The sequence below is a fragment of the Fukomys damarensis genome, unplaced genomic scaffold (genome assembly GCF_012274545.1).
Source record: "Fukomys damarensis isolate Sample0158 unplaced genomic scaffold, DMR_v1.0_HiC HiC_scaffold_25, whole genome shotgun sequence".
Taxonomy (NCBI): Eukaryota; Metazoa; Chordata; class Mammalia; order Rodentia; family Bathyergidae; genus Fukomys; species Fukomys damarensis.
The window spans coordinates 32,959,086-32,969,005 of NW_022900937.1; the positions used below are offsets into that span (position 1 = coordinate 32,959,086).

General features: G+C 48.1%; 1 protein-coding gene across 16 annotated transcripts in view; it reads right to left on the reverse strand.

Annotated features, from left to right (window-relative positions):
* Myt1l (myelin transcription factor 1 like) overlaps positions 1-9,920 on the reverse strand; it is a 382,656-nt gene that overhangs the window by 122,062 nt on the left and 250,674 nt on the right. For all 16 annotated transcript variants that reach the window (XM_010629088.3, XM_010629085.2, XM_033756162.1 and 13 more), the window contains exons 6-8: positions 2,174-2,228; positions 1,975-2,008; positions 1,634-1,696 (exon numbers count right to left, since the gene is read on the reverse strand). In XM_010629088.3, the coding sequence (XP_010627390.1) occupies positions 1,634-1,696; positions 1,975-2,008; positions 2,174-2,228 (152 nt within the window). The remainder of the gene's footprint in view (positions 1-1,633; positions 1,697-1,974; positions 2,009-2,173; positions 2,229-9,920) is intronic.

A 9,920-nucleotide genomic window follows, 5' to 3' on the forward strand; every position in this document is an offset into this window, starting at 1 on the left:
TCAAACCCAATGATAACTTTTTAGCTAAAGTTAGTAACTTCTTTTTCTATCAGTATGATAAAGTTTAACTACTGACTATTCAAGACATGACCGAGGGACATAGATTTCACTCAGGGTTTGCTAACTTGTTTTCTGTTGAGAATATAGTGCACCTATATTAAAACAACTACATCAGGAACTTACATACTTTCTTCACTAGGCAATAAAATCCTTAAACATGATTCAGTAATTCATGATTTTATGCAGTAAAAAGAATTATAATAGATTCCATGGAATGATGTAAGTTACAAAATTCCCTGGATAAAATGCCCCACGGCTCCTCTGCTACGTGCAGGGAAAGTCAGACAACCGTTTCAGGATAGATGCTCATTAAAAAATTCCCTGTCTCCTTCTAAGCCAGCATGGGGAATTGGGGAGTAATGTGTAATTTTTCCTTTGATTTGTTTTTTTTTTTTTTTTACTAAAGGGCAATCAAAATAATTGCTGTATTTTACCCACAAGTTAGTGCTCCAGTGGAAAGGAAGCAGAGCGTGTCACAGTGAGAAGTGGTCACCCTGGCTACTGTGGAGGACCCTGCCACAGAGTCCAGGGTAACAAAAGTCTGGCTGCTGAGGGTTTCTTAGGACAGAATGAAGCTGAGAAAAACGAGCTAAGGATGTGCTGTAGCCTATCCTCCCTTCTCGCCCATCACGACAAAAATCTCCCCAGAGATGGACAGCCACGTTCACGTCACAGTGAAGAACATACTTCCCAGTGGCAACCGTGCAGCTGGGCCTGAGTGACTGCCGTCCAGGGCCGGGAGACAGACCAGCTGTGGTGTCACCTTACCTTCCAGACATCTATGCCCATCCCATAGGGACCCACAGTCCCACTATTTACCAGAATAACAGAGTCATTTGTCCTCAAAGCCCCACCGGCACGATCTGTCCTACCATCTCCCACATATGACCTCTTCCTGCCACTGCCTAGTGACATGCTTGGGCTGCATCTCCCAAGACTTTTTTTTGTGTGTGTGATACCAGGGATTGGAAACAGGGCCTTTGCATTGAGCTACATCCCCAGCCTTTTCATTCATTTATATTGAGACAGGGTCTCACTAAGTTGCCCAGGCTGGGCTTGAACTTGCAATCCTGCATCAGCCTCCCAGGGTTCTGGGATTGCAACACCCAGAGAGTGACACCCAGACAGTGCCTGCTTTCTTAATGGGTAAAACTGGAGTTCCCACAGGCAGGTCAGTGGATTACACTTTAATTTATCCTCTCCAGTTTCCCGAATGAGAAATCAAGGAAGGAGGAACATGCCATCCCCATGAACAGCGGGAAGCCCGGTGCCGTAGGAGGCTGGGCACTGTGTACACACACAGAGGGACTGAGCCCAAGGCTGGTCTCATCACAGCCATCCTAGGGATACCACCACTTCTGCCTGTGAGGTGCTGGAGTGGCTTGTGGTTTGAGAATGTGTACAAAAGCACAAAGACAGCTTCTTGGAGGGACTCTGAGAAGTGAGAGGGGACAAAGAAAATGGCCCACACCTTGTTTCCTGAGCACACCTGCCCACACAGGTCCACCATCTGTGGGGTGGCTCGCTACCTAAGTCACATCAGACAGGACACCGTGAAAAATGCAGGCTTTACCTTCTGTGTCTCGCATATTTGCCACTAACGTGACCACTGCCATCACAGCCAGGAGTGGGGCAGCTGCAACAGGAAAGAGTCGGTTATACAGGTGCCAGGCGCTACGGGTGGGAAGACTGAAACTTTCTCGGTCACCGAGGGAGGGGCAGCCCAGACCGAAGGAGAGACACAGCCCGGGCTGGGGGCGGGTGCTTTTTATTAGCGGGTCTGGGGGATAAATCTCATCCGTGCAGCAGGGCATGAGCAGGCTGCCCAGGGACCTGAGAACACAGCCGGCCCGCTGTAAGGCATGAATTTCCGAAACAGCAAGTGGGGACGCGCTTTACCCACCAAACACTGACCTGAACAGCTCCTGCACTGCCGGCTCCACGGGAACTGCAGAGAGATGGAAGATAGGTCAGGACGTATCACCTGTCACCACTGCCCCTCTTCACAGGAAATCACCAAAAGGATGGAGCAGGGAGGGCATCAGAGTGAACCCTAGAGTGGTTCAGCAGGACCAAGGTGACGGGAGCTGATTTTGGGGGCACAGGGACGTACCTCGAACCCCTTTGGACCGCGTGCGATGGCGCTTCTCCTCGGCGTCCATGTCCATCTGGGGATAGACAGCAGGCGGTCAGTGTCTGGGTCCTGCCCGTGCCAGGGGCTGCTGGCTGTGCCCGGTGTGTCCCAGACAGGGTGCTAGTCCCAGGGCAGTGGAACGGCCAGGCAATCGAATGTATTATTTAAAAATAAGGAGCAGATCTGGATCTAGCCGGGAATGTTTCATCAGGAGACCTCTGCATGCTACAGCAGGGGTAGAGGATTGGTGAATCTGGGAGAACAATCTATTTAATCTCTTGTGAAGGACTTGATTAGGATGCATCTGGGTGATCTGAGTTTTCCTTTTTACCAGGAATACAACGGACAGCCATTAAGTTCCTAAGTGGACGAAAAAGGTCTAGATTCTCCTTGTACCCGAAAGGTTTAGTATGATTAGGTAGTTAAGGCAGGGAGAGAAGGAAGACATTTTTTTTGCCAGCAAGGGGCTTCCTCTCAATGCTGCCTCAGTCCCAGAATGTAACTGTCCTTCATAACAGTTCTGTAGGGGAAAAGTTTTTATCACATCTATTTTATGCGTAAAAAGATTAAAATTTAAGATATGTTAGTTGCTTAAGATTTCCCAAATCTTTGGTATAGGGACCCAAAATTATACCTGTCCGTAAATGTCCTCTTGAAACCTCAGGACACATGGCCACATGTGACTATACATGGGCATATTAGCACACAGATGGTATGATCAAGAAATAAGGTGACTTTAAATTTTAAAAGATGTATTACAGTAAAAGACACACTGCCATGAATCCCCTTTAAAATCTTCCCCCTTGCTTCCAACACACCCATCCCATCATCCTCGCCACTTCCTACAGCAGCCCTGGAGTCCTCTTTCCTGAGGGTCTTTAGCTGCACTGTCCTGGCTGCCTCCATGTCCTGAATGGATTCAAAATGTTTCCCTTTGCTGGCCATTTTGACTTTGGTGAAGAGCCGGAAGTCACATGATGCTGGATCAGGTGACCAAGGTGGATGAGGACACAGCATCATGCTTTTACGAGCTGTCTTTCTGTTGGATGGCGCGCAGCAGCAGCAGCAGTCACTGTATAAAGACGCTCAAGAGAGAGGGCTCCAGAGCTGCTTCAGAAAGTGGCAAGAGCAATGGGATAAATGTGATCAAAACAAGGGGGAGGGTTTTGAGGGCAGTTTACGGCAATGTGTCTTTTACTGTAATCAGTTTAAAAAATGTGAGCATTCACTGTTTTGATCATACCTGGCATACATTCATTCGCTATATATTGAACTCTACTCAGTGTAAGACCCAATTACATGGGCAGAACTTTCCAACCCCCATCTATGATTCCTTTGCCTTGCCCAGCACAGCCAGCCTGGGTTCTGAGACAGAGGAGGGGCGCTGCACAATGTCATCTGCACCCAGCCCACCACACCAGGCAGCAAATCTGCTTTCGCCACCACTTACGAACAACAGAAAGGTCAGAACAAAGAAGACTCTGGTTAAGTGCACACGACCTGGCTAGTGGATGTGCTAGTTTCTTTTCTTTTTTCTTTTATTGATTGGCAGGTTTTATTTTGAGACAGGGTCTTGCAATGTATTTCAAGCTCACTACGTAGCCCAGGCTGGCCTCCAACTCTGAGTAATCTTCCTGCCTCAGCCTCCCCAGTGGTGTGGTTACGGCACATACCACCATGACTGGCTGGATGTACAGTTTCCACGAACCATGAACATCAGTGCTTCCTCTCCACAGGTGTGACACTGGGGCCTCGTGAAGTTGCATCAGCAGCAGCAGGCTGAACATTTATGCCAATCAACCACCGAGTATTTGTTTACGAACACCGTGTGCTGAGAGCAGTGTTGGGGTAAAGAGTAGGTCCGGGAAGAGCCACCAGGTCCTGGGATGGGTTTGGTGTCTCTTCACAGGAGATGTCAGTTGCAGGCCTAACCTAGTAATAAGCCAAAAAGAACTTCAGAAAGAGAGGAGCCTGGGGCAAGTGGATCCTCAGGAAAGATCTGCAGGGAAAAGTCGAGGTACCAGGAAAGCGTGGCTTCCGGAGAGGGAGGGAGAGAAAGAGACTGCAGCTGAAACACCACCGAAGATGCTTGGGGCATTTGAAGGAGGACAGGAACGAGAGAATGAATCCATTTGTTGGGGAAACTGTGGGCTGAGGAGGCAGCAGAAGCCAGGCAGACAATGCAAAGGGCGTGTGAGACGGAGCAGGCAGGAGAGCTGGCCGGAGGGACAGGCTGAGGCCCGGGAGGTGGCCCGCGGACATAGCTACGGCTGCCTCCGGAACACGAGTCAGAGAGGTTACAGAGAACTTCTGAAACAGATCAGCGTAACCACAGTTTGGGGAGGATGGAGAAAGCAGGCTGAGAGGGCTCGTGCTCGTCCTTGTGGAAGGGTGGACGGAGCCACTGTCCCACGCTGTCTCATTCCTGGAATGTGACCATCCAGGGAAGTGAGATACAGGATGGAGGAGACGAGTCCCGGAGGCTTTTTGTTGGGAAATTTGTGAGGTTCAGGGCTTTGTGAGCCTCTCTGGGCCTTCTGCCCTTTTCTGTTACCAGGCGTGAGCGGTGGGGAGGAAGTCACAACGTGGGGACCATAGCTCAAATTCACAGTGCCCCTGAGTGACATCCAAGGCTCTGTAATTGCTGTGCTGCATGTAGAATTTTTCCAAACACTGCAAAATTTTAGCAAAGCAGCAAAGGACCTGCCTGGCATGAGGCGAACACACAGGAAGACTGGCAAAGCCTGTGGTGATATAGCAAACACTTTTAACTTACATCCCGCAGAAATCATCTGCTTCTTGAGGTTCATTGCAGTTGTCTCAGGACTGGGGATGCAGAGATAATGGGGGTAAAATTCTATGATCTCAGGAATGCAAAACTGAATGAAAAGTCTTGCGAGTGGAGAGAAAGTGAGAAGCATTCTCCAGGGGGTGCGGAGGATGCTGGGAGCCGGGACAGGTAACTCACTGGAGGAGCTGGGTTTTAAAGGTTAATTGGATGTTTTAGGTTTCATCACACAGGGCTGGGGGCAGTCCAGGCAGAGGGAACAAGATGTGCAAAGACCCCTCAGGCTCAGAGGCTTGCAGTGCATTCTGGGGGCCATGCTGGAGGCTTGGGATTGGGGGCTTGCTTTGGGGCACCCTTCAATAGGGTATCGGTTTTTAAGAATGGAACTCTGTGGGCTTACCGTGGCCCAGAAATCACCTGGATTAAGATCATGCTCATAAGTACCTGATAAATAAACCTGCACTGATGATTCCTCTGGCTGCAGTTTGGGAGAGAAGACTTAATCCAAAGGGAAGTAAACCTAGCTTTTCCAACTGCTCTACGGTTGGGTCAAAATTATTTTTTCTTTGCATATAAATTCTGTATCTTTTGAGCACTGGTCATTTGCAGACAGGGGTGGATTTCATTTCCTTCTGGAGCTGGATGGCTTTCCTTCAACTTGTCACTTGGTGAAGTCACTGTTGTTCCCACTACTCGGACAGGTTCCTTTTGCCTGGGGCTGACTCCCACCACAGTTGGGTCTACTCTGACACCCTCCCCTCCTGCGCCTGCTCCTTCATCCAGGGACGTCACTGTTTGGTCACAGTGGCTGTCAAATACGTTTTACTTTCTGCCAAACAAGACTCTCGTGCTGTGAAGATAATTTATCAAAAATGTCCAGCATGGCATACAACATGGACAGACGCTAAGAGATGGTGATTTTCTTTCCTCTCTCTTTCCACAAAGAAAGCCACAATTCAAAATTGCTTTCAATTTTACTTTTAGATAGATGTTTAATAAGTACAAATGGCCATGTTCACATTCAAAAGAGAGCAAAAAATATCTGTGGCCTGAAATGCAGGAGGGTTTCTACTGGTTTACACCTGTGGGGTATGGGAGCAGGTTGGGGTCACGGGCTGTGGTTCTTCCAGGATCCAGACCCCATTCCTGCCTGCCGCCTTGAAGCAAAGCCTCTTTCATCAGCAGCCTCGGGTAGCCCTGGCTTGGGTTCATTCTTGCTGTGGCTGTGGACCTGAGTTTTAGGCGCTGCATTTACCCACGCCAGGAGACTTCTCCTATCACAATCAGTTCTGATCTTCATGAGACTGGAGAGTCCTAACCCCAGGCATCATTGCCTGGGTTTCTGATGACCCTCCGACAATTCATAGGTAGAAAAACCAGCCTTAAAATGCATCACTGTGTTTATTTTTAAGCCTAGTGTTCGTTGATTTATTATTTTACTTATTTACTTTTGTGTACTGGGGATTGAACCCAAGATATTCACAGCAAGCTATACATCCCTGGGCCTCTTTTTAAATTTTTTATTTTGAGGCAAGGTCTTGCTAAGCTGCCCAGGCTGATCTCCCACTTGAGATCCTCTTGCTTCAGCCTCCCAGAGTGCTAGACTTACAGGCATGTACTACTATGAAGGATTTTAGGGTTTATTTAGAAAAACACTAGATCTTTCTGAGGAAGTTTAAGTGGTTTTTGTACTTGAAATCTTCAAGACATTTATTTTGTGGCAACAAAAGCCATCAGGACTGACTCACTGAAGAGAGAGGAAGTGAATTATTTTATATTGTGTAAACTTTACATTGGGAACCAGGATTTATTTTATGACTGATCTCCTCTCCCCCTTTCTCTCCATAAGATGCATACTTTCCTCAAGTTGAGCTTCAGTGAAGAGAATATTTTAAATGCATTAAAATCACATAAATTGGTCCTGAGGGATGTGTGGGTCATAGTCAGGAACCCAGCAGGAGCTGCACTTTGGTTCCAGGACAATGAAAGCTGGTGACATCTGGCCAGAGTCTGCACACTGGGCACTTGCTGTCCCCACCACTGGGTCCTTCTGCAGGATTGGGCAAAGGGGGCATGGACAACAGGCTGCAGGTAGATGGCTCCTACCTGGATGCACTGTCTCTTCCTGTCACCTGTCATTTAATGATCCAGGAAGCAATGATCCATTTTGTCAGTCGGCGCCTGCCACTGGCACAGTGCCATGGAGAATGTAGCTTGGAGGAAGGGCAGAAGCTAAAGTTCAATCCAACATGTTTTGTGGTGGGTTACTCAGCAGAAAGGTATGGGAGAAAGCAGAGACTGCAGAGAAAGAGGTACAGGGGGTGCAGCTCACAAGTGCCCCCACGGGAACTCACCCCAGGAACCTGGGCACCTTCCACCTGCCCCGGTTCACGGGATAGGAAATACATCCACGTCACAATTCAGATTCAAGGAAGTTTGGGTTCATAAAAGTCCATCTGTGAAGGTCAGCAGGAATCAGATATCACACACCTTGGCATCCTCGAAACACGTTTGGACAGAGAGCTGCTATTTAAACTGGTTTCCCAAAGAGGGTAACATTTTCTGTTTTTTGGGAAATTTAATGCAGTGGGAGCACTTTGGTCCTTGGGATTTGTATGTGATAGTCACAGTGAAACCAAGAAATGCTTGAGAATTATGTTGGAAAAGAGGAAAGAAAGATGTATTTCTGGCTTATGACACTGCGACTTAGAACTGTTAGATTTTTACTTCTCTAATTTCACAGGCTGGAAACAAGGGAAACATTAGGGCAAGAAGGTGGTCAACAAGCCCTGGTTTGTGTTTCTGTTTCCGTGACAAATGGTGATCAGATAAATCACCTCTTTGAGAAAACAGAGGAAGACGTTGGCCTCCTCTCCCCCAGACCAAGCGTATGTACGTCAATGAAGGTGAGAGAAACTGAAAGCAAAATAAAAATTCTCTTGGCAAAAATAAAATAAAGACGTGGCGATGGCTACTCCTTGCTACCTGAGTGTCCACTGGGACACTCCCTTCCCCCCAGAAATAAAAGCCATGTGGTAGGGAGCATCTTTTAAGGAAAGGAAAGGAATTGGGACATTTGAAGTCACTGAGAGTTGGAGGCTATTTTATGAGCTAGTCAGTAAAAATCCAGTAAGCTTTAAATATCTTAGGAAGTCTTCATAAACGTATGGCTTTACTGAACATGACCTTTACCTATGCTGACGCGATAGCATCCTACCCATATTTGGTCATGGAGTTTTGTCTTTTCAGTGCATAACTATAAATTTCAGCACTCTGGGGAGGCTGAGGCAGGAGGATTGCAAAATGGAACCCAGTCTGGGCAACTTACTGACTTAGCATGAATTAAAAATAAAAACAAAGAATTCAGAAAGGTCCAATGACAGAGCTCAACGTGAAAGGCCTAGTTTCAATCCTTAGTATTAAAAACAAATTTTATGTTTTAAACCTTCGAGGCCTTAGTCTCTCTTCCTAAACTCTCGTCTCAGTGATTTGCCCCTTGGAACTCTTGTTAAACGGAAATTCTGAAGGGCTGGAGCCGGGGGCTGACACTCAGCCCCGAGGCAGGCACACTACATGTTAAGATCTCTGCTCGCCTGTACTCAGCCCCGGCCTTGAGACCTGTGAAGATTCCTCCTCACCGCCAGTGCGCTCTGCTCACGCTGTCCACACAAGTGAGAGGAGGCCAGAGTGGCGTGGGCAGCATTTGCAAAGGAAATGTTATAAACATATGGTCTGACAAGTAATATTTACGCTGCTTCTTGGGTCAAGAAGCAGTCTGTGAGCTTTAAAGCCAAATCCCCGGAACTTCTGGGACACTTGGGAAGTCTGCTAGTGTAACTTGTGAGGCTGGAGGGCGAACAGATCCTCCGTCTGGGAGGAGGCGGATGTGTGCTTGTTCCAGGGGTGCCAGATGGTGAAACGGACCCAACAGCAGCCAAGCGTCATCAGGAACCCTGAGAGAAAATCCACCTGTACAGCCCTACTCAGCTCCCGCCAGGCTTCTGTCTAGTCTGGGACACTTTAAAAATAATGGCACAAATCTTAAGGAAGTAGCCGCTGACATGACAGGTTGCAATAAGGATGCCTCCACACGCATGCTCAGACCTGCGTGTATGTGTGTGAAAACAGCTGGGTGTACACGTGTGCGTGTGTTCACAGACGGGCAGAGCAGGGAGCTGGGTCCGACCGACACAAGAAAGCAAATAACATGAAATTCACTCAAGCCCTAGACTCTTGAATTATAGAGAATGGATGTGTGAAGCGTGATCGACAAAAACGGTGCCTGTTGCAATTTTCAATAGACAATCTTGGCAAAAGACACCTGGCTGTGAGTTCCCCTCAGACCCTCCCTCTTCCAACACACTCATCCCATCCTTCTTGCCATGTTCTGCAGCAGCTCTGGAGACCTTTCTCCTGAGGGTCTTTAGTTATGCTAAGTTTCCTCCAGTGGGTGGCTCTGGGGGCCTAGGACGGACATGTAGGAACAGTGAGCTCCCAGGACTGCAGGCCCGGGGGCCCCGGCCCAAGAGCTGTAGGCAGCTGCAGTGTGTGCCAGTCCAGTCCCTCTTCCTCCCTAGAGCCATTCCTGGGGCAGAGCCCAGCCTGATGCACCTGTGCTGAGATGTTATCAGTGGAAACGTCACTTCCTTGGGGACCATGTGGCAGCTGGGCAAAGCCTTTGATACCACAGAAGAGGCCAGATGACAGTCACACATTTTCTAGAGAAATAGATATAGGGAAATACACAGCAACATCTTTCCCCGGGTGGAAAACACCTAACATGAAGGACATATTCCAAAATATTAAGAAAAGAATGAAGACTCAAAATAGGTAGGCTAGAGCCAGGGATTTAGCTCAGCAGTTCGGTGGCCTGCATTGCAAACACAAGGACCCGAGTTCAATTCCTGGTACCAAAAAAAAAAAAAAAGGGGGGGGCAA